At 27.2% G+C, this 16,116-nt stretch overlaps 1 protein-coding gene across 1 annotated transcript in view; it reads right to left on the bottom strand.

Annotated features, from left to right (window-relative positions):
- The window catches only part of LOC113372153 (probable chitinase 10), a 66,771-nt gene extending 54,413 nt beyond the window's left edge, over nucleotides 1-12,358 (bottom strand). The window contains exon 1 of the mRNA XM_026612478.1: nucleotides 12,320-12,358. Coding sequence (XP_026468263.1) covers nucleotides 12,320-12,322 — 3 coding nt within the window. The 5' untranslated portion in view covers nucleotides 12,323-12,358. The remainder of the gene's footprint in view (nucleotides 1-12,319) is intronic.
- Nucleotides 12,359-16,116: the final 3,758 nt, after the last annotated feature.

Here is a 16,116-nt window from a genome sequence, read left to right as displayed (position 1 = left end):
TTTAATTATATATCTATGTAATTGTCAATAATTATAAACAAAACGCTTTAGAATTTTTGATATTGTACATGGTAGACTAACAGTCTATTGACTTTTAACTGCTATTTCCAGCAAAACTGTTTTATATCTGCTGTCAATTTATTAATGTGCTATCTACAAAAGTTTTATTATTCATTGTAGTTCATAATTAAATGATCTGAATCAACCATCAATTTTCTTTTAGCATTATGTTCAATTGAAATTGGAATGTAATCCAAGCCAAATATATGTCATTCAAGTCAAATCCATGTAATCCAATTCAAAAATAATATTTATCATAAAATAGTAGACAAATTGTGAAATTGTAGTAAATTTCGTTTTACGATAAGCAGCTAATAAGAGAAAAACTTATCATAGAATTTGCCTATTCATTTCAAAACGTTCGATAATTACTATGTTGTTTTACGTGGCACAAAACCGAGTTTCTCAACAAAAAGCAACAGCCATTAGGCACAATGTTCCTCTGGCAATACTAATAAATCACCATTGTTCTACAATTGTACAACACTGGCACGGAGAAAAAGGAAGTCCTATTTTATGCAACAATAAGCACACGAAAACTGAAACATTTCATTGAGGGCAGTAACGTGGATGTTACGTAACCGACGGCGTGAAAATAAGCAAACTAACGGGCGTTAAGCTAAAACTTTATTTTTTAAATATGTAGATGAGCCCATAAAGACATAAAAATGATGAAATTTTAGACGTACAATAAAGAATGCCTTTGGCTGTCATGTAATAGTAGCTGCGAGCGTAAAATTAGTATTTTCACGGTACTTTATACCCGAGCTTCGCGACTCGAAAGAAGTTTTTTGTTTGTTTGTAACTCATAAATTTCAATCATTGTTTTTGATTGTAAATGAGTTTGAAGCACATAAGATCTTATATTTGTTTTGAAAGTTTTCGTATAAACAACAAAAACTAACTTTTGTTGAATACTTATAATTTTATAAATACTGTACGTACAATATTGATATAGGTAATACGTTATAGGTGATAACTCGAAAAGGGACATCTGCCGGCAGGTTATCGCATATTCTGATTGGAACCAAGTTGTAAGGGTTGGCTGATCCAAATCACAGTCTTACAGAGAGGAAATATTAAAAGAATTACTTTTTTATGCATTATTTTTTATATATATTTTAGTGCTTTATAAACAATATCGAATTGATTTATCTCCAATAATTATATATAGTAAGTTACACAAAACATCCAAAGAAAAATTATATGGTTCATTTTACCAGACAAATTCCTTTAAATTAACGCATGCCGCCGATTATCCATCGATGATCAATATCGATTTTTTGCTCGCGCAAATATTCGAAGGTTAAAATACCCACGGCTTTTGACATGCGTTATTTTTTATCGAATTAAACTAATTCGAATACTTTTACACGATTCAATGCCGATGTTGAAAGTAATTGCGAAAAGCACCACATACGAGTATTATACATGCGGTAGTCGAACCAGGAACTAGTTATAAAATATTTTTGCTCGTTTTAAACAAGACCATAATTTACATACACGTAAATCTTTTTTATGCAAGTATTAATAATTATGTATGAACATTTTAATATCTTTTATTGTTATACTGTTGCATTATTTTATAATCGCCTTAAGGAAATATTTTTTATAAACTTTTAATTATTTCAGTATAAAACGGTTGTAATAAAAATAAATATATTTCAAACAAGTTTATTGAAAAATATTTATTTTTCTTACAACCATTTTATACTAAAATAATTGAAAAATAGTTAATAGATAATATTTCCTTTTTATATAATATAATTAACAAATTGTTCATATTGCTTGAAGATTTATTTTAACCTTAATTATTGTATATATGAAATATATTTTGCATTTGGCAATTACGACAATCATGTCTACCATGACAATCTGTCTCACATTGATTATATTTTCTATCGCTGAATAATGCTAAATATTATAAATTCTTTGTGTTAAAATCGTCTCTGTTAAGAAACCAAGTCCTATCAGTATTTCAAATTGATCTCTTTAATTATTCATCAATGAATCAGAATTTTACTCCTCACTCAAAAAATAAAATTGCATTATAACGGTGCTTCTTCAAAAATAATTTTGCAATTTATTACATTTTTTTATTTCTTATAACTAAATTAGGAATAAGATTTATCATGATCATATACGTTTGTCTTTAGAGAACCTACAGAGTTCTGTATATTATTGGATTTATAAACTAATGAATTTTGGCCACATACAAGTCATTTTTGAATTTTACATCATTCTTAATATTTTAAGCATTGTTAACTTTGTTCATCTCTAATCACTAGTTTATTGTTTCTAATTACACTCTCTACAATATTCATCTCTATCTGTCACTATTTGTTATTCTTCCATATGTCATGCTATTTAAGTCAACAGCATCATTCGTTAAGTCTATTTAGTTTTTCATTCGAGTATCTTTTAATTTATGTTTATATACAGTACTTGACCGGGATTTTTTCCAAAAAGTCTTGCCCTTTTGATCAAGTTTGTCAAGTATCCTATTATACAATTTTATCATTTTTCAAAATTTATTACCGTTTTTATAAAATTCATTACACGTCATATATTTATTACATATATATTTATGGTTTATTCTAAAATGTTCAGTAATTAATTTCTTATACAAATAGCCAGGATTTAACCTTGATGGATACTTTTTTCGCGAGTTGAGTTTGCTACTATCCGAATTTTACCGCAAGCTATTTATATTTCTCCATTGATAAATCGGGCAGTTTACTTCTAATTCATATGGCAATTGTATTGTTAAATCGTAGAAGTTAAATATATAGGTATAATCCATTTTATCTTTCATCACGAAGCCGGCTTCCATGTACAATATACGCCTAAAGCCATCATTATAAATATCGTCGTTCGTCGTTTATGTCATTGCTATTACTGTTTGAGATCAGATATGTAGTATTACGATATATGTCACAAACCACATGTTAAATATTTCTTGTTTAGAACGGTAGACTTATTCTAAATCTGGGAATGGCTGCATGCATTATCATTGAAATCTACTAAAGTAGTATATGTATGGGAAAGTACAATATATGGTAAAGTTACTTTTGATTTGAGATATGAGCCGCTTAGTGAACAAATTGATAAATTTTGTAATAATAATATTTAATACGAATTTTGTAGTGTAATATAAATATAAGTACGTGGAGTATTCTTATTCCCTATAGTATAGAAAATTATTATAAATATAAAAGGCTTTGACTATAATATATTAGGAATTTACAAGTTCACAGATAATCGAACTACTCGCATATCAATGTAATTTATGTAATATATTTTCACACAATACACATACACAACTTGATGTATATTTAAAAATTCAACAATTCGATACCTACGGTCACGATAAAATATCACTGTGCGAAGGGATTATCCATCATTCTATAAAATAGATGCATAAGGTATGAAGATACGTGTTTAGGAAAGTGCAATGTACAGGATGATCCATTTCAAGATGTGAATAAAATCGAAAAACTATACAAAATAAAATATTGAATTTTTGAATTTAAGACTTGCAACTGCTTGGCCTCTTTCCCACCTCGAACTACTTGGTATCAATTAGTAGATACATCAGTTTTTACTTGACGATACGATAGATATAAACCTAAACTTAATTTGTTATAACACACTATCTTAAATATCTTATAATAATCTCGCAACAAAGAAAAAGGGCGGTCACTGGGTTGGATTCTATTTAGAATAGTTTATAAGGAATTACAATACAACAGTTCATAGAATATAATAAAATTGTTCTGATTGCTGATTAATAAAAAGGAAAGATGAACTGTCGAAATAAAAACATGATCAAATAATGTATGTATATAATTCTTTTTATAATATAAATATAACTTATAAATGTTAAGAGTACAAAATGTGGATTTATAAAAAATGTATTATTAATCCGAGTATGCACTGCACTCTTTCAAATTCAGATAAAAAAATTCGAACATACAAATATTTAGAATAAATTTATATTGCTCTGAAGACTATATTCAATTTGATTTATTTAGTTTTTCCGTCATGTTTGACAAGAGAGTTTGACATAATTATTGAAATTTTCTTGCGTGCATCGTACGCATTGTGCAATCATTACTTATATAATGTTATTATATTTAGATTTTTAATTAGAACGTAACAATACTTACTTAATAGAGTAAAAGTTAGATAATTATAGAATCTCATTGAATTTTCTAACAATGGATTAAGTATAGTTATATTGAAGTTTTCCATCCATAATTTCTTCCAAATATATAATATCTAATTATGTAGAAAAATGTAAAAAACTCAGCCATAACACTACCAATGTTGGAAATAAAAATTATTTTACTGTCAATTTTAAAATCTCTGACAGGTTGGATCACTAATAAATTTTGGGATTCCTAATTAATTTTGGGGGCTACCTTGAAACTTCAAAGAACATAATCCGATTATTATTTGAATAATTAAAATATTTGTATTAACCAAGTAATGATGCATTAAACACATTTGTAATATAAGGTTGCATGATATCTAAATCATTAAGAATAATTACTGACACATCATGTATTGTTTGTAATAAAATCGTACACGTCGACCTCAACATTCCAATCGTAGTGGACATCAGTAATAAAAGTTTTATAACAGTAGTTTTGTAAACTGTTTTAAAAATATAAGATGACATGTATTATAATATAATTTTTATTTATAAATTAAGCATTACTATTAATTGACTTCTATAAGCTCCATGAACATCAACATTACCACTGAGCTTTCGACCTACTTTCCTTATCTGCTAAAATTATTGAATGTAGTTTCCTCTTTATAACGACAGCAACGACACATTATGAAAGCGAATAAAAAATTAAGCATTATATCTATCGGATTTGTTCACAATATCGAACATAATAAAAAAAATTACCTAGTTCGATTTTTAACTATTTTATGTTTGACGTTTTTTACTAGTATGCATTTCACCAATTATTCATGCACGTAGTGCATTCATGGATTAGAACTAGAATTGGAATGGCAATTTTGATTTTATAGAATTGAAATATAAAATATAGTCATACTGTATAGTAGAAAAGAAAGATAATCTAGATATAAAATTTGTAAAATATCTGCAAGACTTTAATTTATTTAATGATCCGATATCGCCTCATCGACAGGTGTTCGTTAACTGGAGCTCCTGCCCGATGTGTGTTATTGTATGCGATATTATGTAATATCGCAAAGTTATGCGAAATCTCACCACATTCATATAAGCAATACAATAATTATTACGACATACTCAAAGAGGCAACGGCCTCACAGCTCAAGGCAAAAAAATAAACAAGAAAATGTCATTAAACGCCGAAAATATTAATGGAAATTACATGGTTCAGTAATTCAGACTTATGGGTGAAAATGCTAATTTATAAAGCGATGCACTTGTTATAGTGTAACATATTTTAAACGCAATAATGTTGCCAAAATAATATGCAATACAAAATTTGGAAGCTGCAAAATTTTAGAATGATATTAGTATGCTATGTTTATCACAACTATACAAGTCAAAAATATACAGAACATATGCGAATTGATAAAATCATCTGAGAAGCCAAATGAACAAAAAATTCTAACATAACATTCTTTCATGATATGTGAAGTAATGTTAAACAGTTTTCTCCACACTCTGAGTAAAATTTTTTAATAATAAAATGCCGTCAATGCTAAAAATTAATTTAAATTAAATATTAATGTACTTCCTGAATTATTAATTAGTGTTAATGACAAGAATCCATTTCAAAGAGGTTTATTTGAAAAGCAGTGTGCGTGCTCCTGCAAAGTTTGTGCAAATTTCCTTACATAGTAGCAAAGGTCCTAAATACGCCAGAACTGCATATTATCATGCACATCGATTTTTAATACACGTTTCTTAACATGATCTTTTGTTAATTGGTTATAATGCATTTTCTGTTGAACTTTGAAACAGGCTTTCTAATTTAAATACATATTATATTCAATATCTTAATATAACCATCGTTAACTAAGATAAGGCATATTTACTATAATTTTACATCTAACCGTGCTCCAAGACCTAGAAAACGAAAACTTTTTAAATTTTTATCGTAAAATTTAAAAAGAATTTAGATTTTGTATACAATTTATAACCGATACTTAAATTTAGTAAATTTAGTTATCCGCAAATTAATTTTTGGATTAGTTTAGTACCTATATCATTTTCTTCATACAGATTTGATTTTAAGAACAACTAGCAATTATTTTATCTTATTTGTATTATATGTATATATTTATAATACGTTGAAAATCATTTACTAAAGGTTAAGATATAAAAAAATGGATCGTCATGCAATTATTTGTTAGGAATTTTGTTATATCTATTTATTAACAAATCCAATGACTAATTACAAAGAAACGCCCTCAGCATTTGCCCAATTGATGAATTGATTGATACTTTTGAACAAATCATTTTAATTGCTATTATTGATATATAGAACAGTGGTTAATTTGTTGGACCAAGCAGCCTCAAATTAAAATATTTATTTTAGTTAAAATAAATATTTAAAAACAGTGTATTAGATTATATAAATCTGTGACCAGTTAGGTAGCCAATTAAGTACAGCTTCGGAGATTTGCTATTAGTATAGTTTATATAAAAATGTTTGTCATTTTCAAGTATTTTATTTTTGCTTTCTAAAGCTCTTTTTACGTTGATAAAATTTTAGAGTCATCGTTTTGAAATAACATGTTTACTAGAACGTTTTACCTGTTTTATATTTGTTTAATATATGGCCTAGAAAACTAGTATACCATGACTTATCACGGGTCATCTGGAAATAAATTGCGGTTTACTAGCGAAATTTCTGAAATTTATGTAAATGCCGGGTGCTAAACTTTAATGCTTAAAGTATATGAAATGTATGTGTAAAAATGTTATGTGTTGAATAGAAAAACATTTGAAGATATTAAACATTTTATACTAAAAATATTTTTTATGTCAAAATAACGATTGACAGGTCAGCTAGTTTTTTAATATATGGAGATGGCAATTGATTAATAAAACATAGCAATATTTATAAACGAAACCATTTTAAAATTTTATTTTCAACCTTTTTCCCATAATAGTTTGCATCTAACTTGCGGGCTTAAAATTTCCTTTCACAGTAATTTGAGATTAGATTGACTATTATTTATCTATATACTAAATATTATCCAAAAGTATGTTCAACATTATATTCAAATTACCATTTCTAAACTCACATTTAACACAATCGGCATTTAACTTGGAAAGCTCTCTTGGAGATCTTTAAAAGTTGCGTTATATAATGAAATATTCGCAGCTGATAAAATATTATTTATTTCTTACGCGAATCTTAGTTATTTATTGCAACTGAGACTAGAAATATTAATGTAGAAGTATTTAATGAAATGATATAGATATCGATGAAGATAAACGATGCTGTTGGATTTTGTTTCAAAACAACTTAAATATGTGTGGGCATCTGTATAAATTTACATAACTAGTATGTATTCATTTCGTGACCAATAGATTTGAAGGATTTTGTAAATAGTTTTTGATTTTTGAACTTTTTCGACAAGGTAAATGACGAACTCAAGACTCATCTATGCAAATATCGCAGCGCATATATAAAATTATATAATAATAGTCAATGGTGATGAGTTTAGTCAAATATTATACGTGAAGCACCATCTTATAATTTAATCTATTTAATTTGTAGTGTGATAAACCATATTTGCAAGTTGTAATGCAGATTATGGTAGATAGAACAGAATTATTTAAAAAAAAATAAATTGCATAATTTAATATATAAAAGTATCTAAGACGATAACTTTAGATGTAAGTTTAGATATTGTATATAACGTCGCATTGTAAAAATCCAATGTTTATATATATATATATATATATATATATATATATATATATATATATATATATATATATATATATAATACTGTAATATTTTTTCACAAAATTTGTCACCTGCTGCTTTTTACCATATAGGCAGGGTAAAATAGCACTGTCAAGAAGCCAACAAAAGTAAAGTCAAAATGTCAAATGTTTTACAAAAATAACACGGTATATAACCTCGACCTGGTATTTCGTCAGAAATATTCATCAGAGTTACAATAATTATTCATTTAATTCATCTCTTTTCATTTAGACTTTTTATTGTTTACACTTCTGCTAGGGTTAAGATTCATTTGGTCCTTTTTATCCCACCCATTAGGTAAGTTTATTGTAGAGGTTATGTAATAAACTGTTGAATTTAACTTAAAGTTAACAATACATATTACAAAACAATTAAATTACGTATACTTGAAAATTATATTAAGATCTCGTAAACTGAACAAAATTGCTTATAAGCAAAAAAGCTAACAACGAAAGAAATTACTTTTGCTATAAATTTTCAAACATCAAAGTGATAGCTGGTTAAACATGTGTTTTTCCTCTGCTTTCAAATATTGATTTAATTTTTTTTAACGTAACTTGTTTCTGAAATATCGATGGAGCACCTTTTTACCTCGGACTTTTAACCCTATGCTCCTTTCCTATACATTTTTACATTCTAAAATGTGGTGCTACCAATTTTCTTCAAATTCTCCGCATGATCATGATAGCGCATTTTTTTGTATAACTACTAATTCATGTTTTAGATCGTTCCAATGCATTTTATCTATCTATCTCTCAACACATATTTTTGACTGTATCGAATCTGTTCTTCAACCTGTGCTAATTTTACGACTTTAATTTTAGTACCGTACAAATATCGCAATTTCACATTTAATTAAACAATTTACGATCGCCAGATGAAAATATCGCCGCCGCGCGATGATTTCTTTTGTGTTCGCGATTCTCTGGCGAAAGTCAGGACGGTAGTTTGAGAGAGATAAATTTTTAGAGATCTGGTAGAAATTTCATGCAGTAATAATAAAACAATAATAAATTATATCAAACTAACAGAAATAAATGTATTCGATTATTAAACTTATTTAATAGAAATATGTATTTTCAATTATTCAATCTATTTTTATGTATCTATTCATGAACTTGGAAACATGAGACACTACAGTATTCTTCCATTTAGCAATAAATTAAATACGATTTCAAGAATTTTGGTATAATTACAGCTTTGGAATATATTTATAATCATCAGTTTCTCGAATGAGAAGTTAATTTTTCGCTAACAAACCGACTTGCTTAATTTTTTTTAACCTGGATACTTGAAAAACAAAATAGGGAAAGCATGTGAGCTAATTTTTGACCCAACGTCAAAATCAACAATTTCAAAAATCCTAAAACAATTCGACAAAGTCCCACAAATTTTAGTCCGCTTTTTAATACATAATGCTTTGAAATAAATTTATTATTAGTAAGTTCTTATTTAAATGAACAGTGTACGATATGTTACAATAGATTTTGTTGTAAAATTTTAGTACGCTTTTTAAATTAGTAAATAGCCACAAAAATGTTGGCTGTGTTTGTTTGAATTAGCTTTTAATATTGTTGGAATTACTTCTGATTACATATAACTATTTGATAGTATTTAATAGTAGTATTCTTAAAGTATTTGATTCTTGGCACACTGATATAGTAGAATGTCAAGAGAGCAATCTAGATTTAAAAAATTCGGACGGAATTATTTTCTACAAAGCCCATTTTCAATATGATTTGGCCAATCTGATCTGTTTCCTCTTTTTTATGCCAATCTTATGTCTTTCTAATTTCAATTTACTGTAAATTGTTTACTAATGTTATATTTATTTTTACTTAGTGCATCAATTGTTCTGCATCTTTATATTTACTTTTATTATGATTGTGTTAGAGATCTTTCTCGCTAAAAATGCGGATGTTCTGCCGGATTTGACCTAAATTTGTTTTGTTGCACTATTGTTGCGTTTGTATTTAGAAGGAAAATCTGTTCCATGAGAAGCAGAATAAAAATCTACAATATGCTTTGGCCTATATATAATATGTAATTATTGTGGTGTGGTTATTAGACCAGATACAAATAATGCAGTGGAAACTGTTTTGTGTTTTGATTTATGCTTCTTTTCGATTTAAATCGAGTTGAAAGAATTTTCTAATAAAATCATGACAGACAAGTGGACTTTAAATTCTTATAGATTTACCGCAAATAAGTTTTATAATTCTTTCATATTATTGTTATAAATAAAATCATTCAAAAAATTACTAGGCTATGTTATGTAATTATTTTACTTAATACATAATTTGATTTCGTAAATTATTATTATTCGTCATAATATTATATATGTGCTTTCAGGATGAATGTAACAATTATAGCATAATAAAAGAAATAAGGGACCAACTTTCTTACAATTAGAAAAGTTACGGCAACGCAATGTTATGTTTGTTTTTTCACACAAATTAGTAGTCAAAATGCTATGTGGCTGTACGATTAGTCGTTTTACACATAAGACCTAACTTCACGTATGTGTCAATGGCACATCAGAAAGATGCAGTTGATTTCAATGTTTATTAAACGTAATGCGTTTTTTAGGTTAGGTTTCATATCGGAAACGTCTGACTGCACAGCAAATGCATAGCAATCGGACAGTTTTTAATACCAAATTATATGAAAATTGGACTTTAACAAAGCATTGTCCTAACAACGCTCTGTTACATTTCTATTTTATCGGAGTATTAGCCTCTAAGTATTTATAAGTGATTAGTACAATTAGGTAATTAGTAATGAGTAAATATGTATAGTATTTTCACCAGATTGAATAGAAGGTGTTTCACTAAAGTTGCATCAAATCTTAAAGAAATAATTATATTTATAATACAATGATTAGTAATTGAATTTTTATCTAGTCCTATTTTTGATGCAGCAGGGAAGTTACAGAACATTCTTTTCATATTTAATATCAAGCTACTCTCCTCTGTTCCTCCCATTACATACTTTATTTCATACTTTTCAGTTTTGTCACAGATCGTTTAATACACATTTTATTGACAGTTTTTTTTGCAATTCAATTCCTAAAGTTCAAATGTAGCAATTCCAGTATTATCATTGCATGCAGTATAACTATTTCACAATAGTCATCGCGAGTCGAGCGCATATGTGCATTTGTGATATATTATTATTCAATTGACATTTCAGCAAAAGTTTCGCTCGTCTACGATTTTCGAATATTTTTCCATAAATTGTAATACATCCATGATAGAAACTTGTTTGGAATAGTTTATTTTTGTATGTTAGTTATTAAGTTTGTATAATAATTGGTGATATGTATGATTTCATCGGAATATAATATTTGCACAAAAATGAATTCATGTTGTGCTAAAGATACCAATGTAGTTCAGTTTTACTGTAATCCATAGAATACTTTTTTTCCTAAATACGTGGTTCCTAAATTTTTAATAATCCCAGATATTAATTACCAAACTTAAATTTATCATTTGATAATTATGTTAAATTATTAAATTTAATATTATGTGTTAATTTTAGCTAATATATCTGATATTGGCCTAAATAACCAAATATATTTATATTGATCAAATGATATATTTAAATTGATCATTTTTTAATTTAAAGAGAAAAATTAGAGTACGATAGCGTGAAACCGCCAAACAAATTTATTTAATGAATACATTAACAAATTACATTCCATATTTTAATATTTAATGTTAGTTAATAATAAAACAATTTAGTATTTATTATTATAATAAGTCAATATATTATTTCAAATATAAGTAATGAATCAAATGTTAAGAACAATAAAAAATTAATCTATTTAAATAGAAATATAATTACTTGAGTATGAAGGAGGTATCACCCTTAAAACATTAATTTGTATTCAGATATTTTGTAGATCAACAAAACAAGAAGGAAAGTTATCGAAATGACAAATCTTATAATCTTATAATTATAATATTACATATACGATATGTACAAAAACTGATTGGAATTTATTGCCTATCATAAAACAATTTCAGTAACAATAATCATTGCTACATTTAATAATTTTCAAATTCCATGTCTAGAATTTTATTACTAATAATTATACTTTATCCGCATTAGTTGGTATATTGGTCAGGGATAAAAAATGATATTACCACATTCTTAAACACCAAAACTTCAACAGTACTTGTTAACGAAAAATACCGCATGAAGGACACTCTAAATCGTATTCTTTAAGTGAATGGATTCTAATTGTATAAAGAATAAACTGTGTGAAACAACAAATTAATGATAAATATGCGTGGACTTACCATGATTTCCAAAAAAGGTAATAAAATGTTATCCGCAACTTGGGCACACGATCAACACTTGCACAAATAACAAATTCAGTCAATAAATGTATTGGATTGTCAGTTTAGGTCTAAAACAATATTTTGAACATAGTTTGTGGGATTTTTTAACACTACAAAAAAGTTGCTAAGGATTCCTCGATCCTCCAAGGAGCGCGAACCTTGTTCCGGGCGAAAAAAAGAGATCGGAAGAAATGCAGGCCCCAAAGACCTCGGAGATCTAAAAATTGTGTTTTATGTTGTGTTCTCGATGGAGGTCGCCGTGGCACTAACAAAGCGCGTGGACATTCTCTTGTTAGATTCAAAGAGACAACGTGCACGAAATGCTGATAACCGAGCCGGTGAAGGGACCCATGGAGAAAGAAGGGGAAACGCATTTTGGGGTACCCCGAGAAGTGGCTTGAACGAAACACGAGCTCAGAATTAAGAGAACTATTAATTTTAGTTATGTTATTCACGTTTTGCATTACAAATGGGTCATAGCGATTTCAATAGTTTTGACTAACAGAGCAGAATCACTTGACATAGTATCTAAATTCAGGAAGTTCAAGCAAATTTTACTTTTGCTCGAGATTGATTTGAAAAAATCGTGGATGAGATTAAAAGGTTGACATTGGAAGCCTTATTATTGAATATAATCCTAAACAAAGTAGCATCATGAATCATTTCTGCAAAATATATTTTTATAAACCCACTGAAGCTTATAAACGAACTGATAAAGGAACCCAATGAGCAGTAATAAGAAATGCACTAAAAATACTCTGAGAACTTATTTTCAAGATATAAAGGCTAGAATTCTCAAAAATGTTTGTCTTATCATTTGGAGAATTCATTAAATCATCATATCATCTTATAATTTTTATACTTGATCAGTAAATTTATTAATTAAGCTCTTTTATTGACTATATGTCATAAGCAAACCATAATCAATGATAATCAATATTATTTCGTGCACTGGTTTCGAATAAAATAAGACATTTCATTCATTGAGCTTCGTAAAATTTATTCATGTGAATAATAGCGACTTTGAATGCGCTTTGGATTAATAACCTAGTGTTGTTTTTTATATCACACAAAAACGTATTTTTCGTTTATTCGAAAAACTCTAGAATTAAAAAAAACACAATTTTACACTTGCGAGCTTTTCAAGATTATTACTTTCTTATATTCAAAATTACTTTTAAATTGATTAGAACCGATATCTAACTTAACGCTGTAACCAAACGAATAATAAATAATTAGTCTGAATATTTTTTTTCTATTCATTTTTTTAATAAATTAAAGTAATTACTAGAATTTTATTCTTATAGAACAGACAAGTTACAAATAATAATTTATTTGCCCTTGGTCGTACTTTTTGGTTTATCGAACTCCCGTGTCAACTCGCAGTTAGATCGAGATCACTTTTATTTTTCAATTTAATGATGTTCACCTTGAATGTGGAGAATGTATAATTATTCTAATTTTAGTGGAAGTGCATTCGCTCAGTAACTGGTTCCTGTCTTGTTAAACAGAATAATACCGCTTTTGGCAAGGCGAAATACCCGGAACAACTTTATATTTTTGCTATGACACATTGAATAAATTATGTTTAAAAGAACGTAATATTTCATAAATACAATGTAAGGAACTGTCTCATAAAATATATAAAATATCATTGCATTATTAACATGTTAAATCGTGTGCGATTAGCAGAATACTCCTAAATAATTATTATGATCTGCATAAGAAAAAAAATTATTAAATTTATTGAAAACCGATTTAACATTATAAAAAATATATACGAGCATTTGCAGGATTGCAAAATTTCAGTTTTATGTTATTTAAGATTACAAATGTATAGAAAATATTTATTTATTCAGTACAATTTCAATCATAAATTGATTATCGAAGAAAAAACAATAAAATCTTTTATGTAGAACTTCTTAAAATATTGTCCAGTTTATCATCATATCTTATTGTTATAAGTCCTCATGAATAAAATAATAAATCTATTACTTACAATTTAACCAAGATATCAAACAACTATTTGTATGGTAAAATCTATACTGAAGCATTTATGATTGAAAAACTTGAATTTTATAATAAATTATACAAAAATATAGAAATTATTAATATTTTAGTACAAATCGATTATCGATATGTCCAAACATCAAAATTTAATATGACCTACACAATGCAAATAAACTATATGTAATAAAATCTTGTATAAGGCATGTTTTAAATTATCATACTAGACGATAATTATACTATCATAATATTATATTGCTCTTAGTACAAAAAGTGAACACTATGAAGAAATATATTGAATACAAATGTGAAAAGAAAAGGAAACAGGTTCAGATCCTTATTGAGAACAAAGTGCCTTCTGCACTACATGTTCTTACAAAGAATAAATGAAAGGACTAAAAAATGCAGAATAATGCACAACCTAGAAAACTTTAATAAAAAAAATACAGAAAATTGAGAGCTAAGATATAAAACATGGAAGTATGAATAGAAGTAGAATTCGTATAAGTAAAAGAGGATTACAAATATACTAGACAAGATGGGTAGATAAAGTGTTGTGCGCTCATACCACACACTTGTCTTTGTTCACCAATAACAAGTATAATTATTATTATATAGTGAATTAGTATATAATCAAATAATACACGTTTGTTTACAATAATAATCGAACTTTAACTTTCAAAATTCTCAATCTATTAATTATGCTTCTAGAATAAATTATAGCAATCGTACGGCAATAGATGTTGCTTTCGATTCGGATTTGGTAACTAGGCTAAGCGATAGTTTTTGTCGATGTTTACTGACACACTACAACGATTTAATAATATTTCTCCTCATTTTCAACTAATGGGACAAGTTTAATTTCACGCAAAATTTATTACGACATCACTAAATCTGCTCAATTAAGAAGCGTAAAAAATAATAGTAAAAGAATCAAATGAAATCGTAGTAAAAAAACATGAACCTTAGCGTAGATAAGTAAATGAGATACTTGCCTCAACGATATGTTTTTCTCATTTTAGCAACAATCAGCACCTTTGTCATGAGAGCTGGTGTGCTAAATTTTTTTTTTACACAGTACTGAGATGGCAACCCAACACTCCTTCTATCTATAACAAAAAAAACAGATTTTATTATAAAATGTAATAATCACAATGTGTATTAAATAAAAATGTTGAAAATAAATTCTTTGATTCAATATTGTTATTTTTTCCTTTATATAACAAACATGCTTTTATGGCTAATATACCGCTACATCAACTACCCAGAGTGCAAAGATATTTTTTTTTAGTATTTTAATTTCATTCAGATGCTAAAATGACTAATATTAGATATTGACAACATTGAACACAATTAAATAAAAATAAAGAGCTCAATTTATTAAATTAGCTCATTAGAAATCCGTTTAAATTAATTTTGTGCCATCCCAATAAATTGAACTTGCAGTGTTTAATGTTTTTTGTTTAAAATTTACTCTTTACTTATTTCTTAAATAGTTAGTTTATACTAGATGGTATAAGATATATGAACACACTCTAAATCTTTACGGATATTTTTTAAATTATTAAAAACAAATAGATATGGTTCACTATAATCATTAATACGTCATATTATTAAAGCTAATATATAATTCTTGGACTTGTTTTATATTTAAAAAATAGGTCCATTTATCAAAATATGATTTTCTCTATTCGCGTGAAATATGAGAAGATAGTTGATCCAATTTTCTATGAATTATCTAAATATGT

Source organism: Ctenocephalides felis, unplaced genomic scaffold, assembly GCF_003426905.1.
Source record: "Ctenocephalides felis isolate EL2017-DRISC unplaced genomic scaffold, ASM342690v1 CF-g0.4_SCAFFOLD_01604, whole genome shotgun sequence".
Taxonomy (NCBI): domain Eukaryota; kingdom Metazoa; phylum Arthropoda; class Insecta; order Siphonaptera; family Pulicidae; genus Ctenocephalides; species Ctenocephalides felis.
This window is presented reverse-complemented; position numbering and strand designations above follow the sequence as displayed.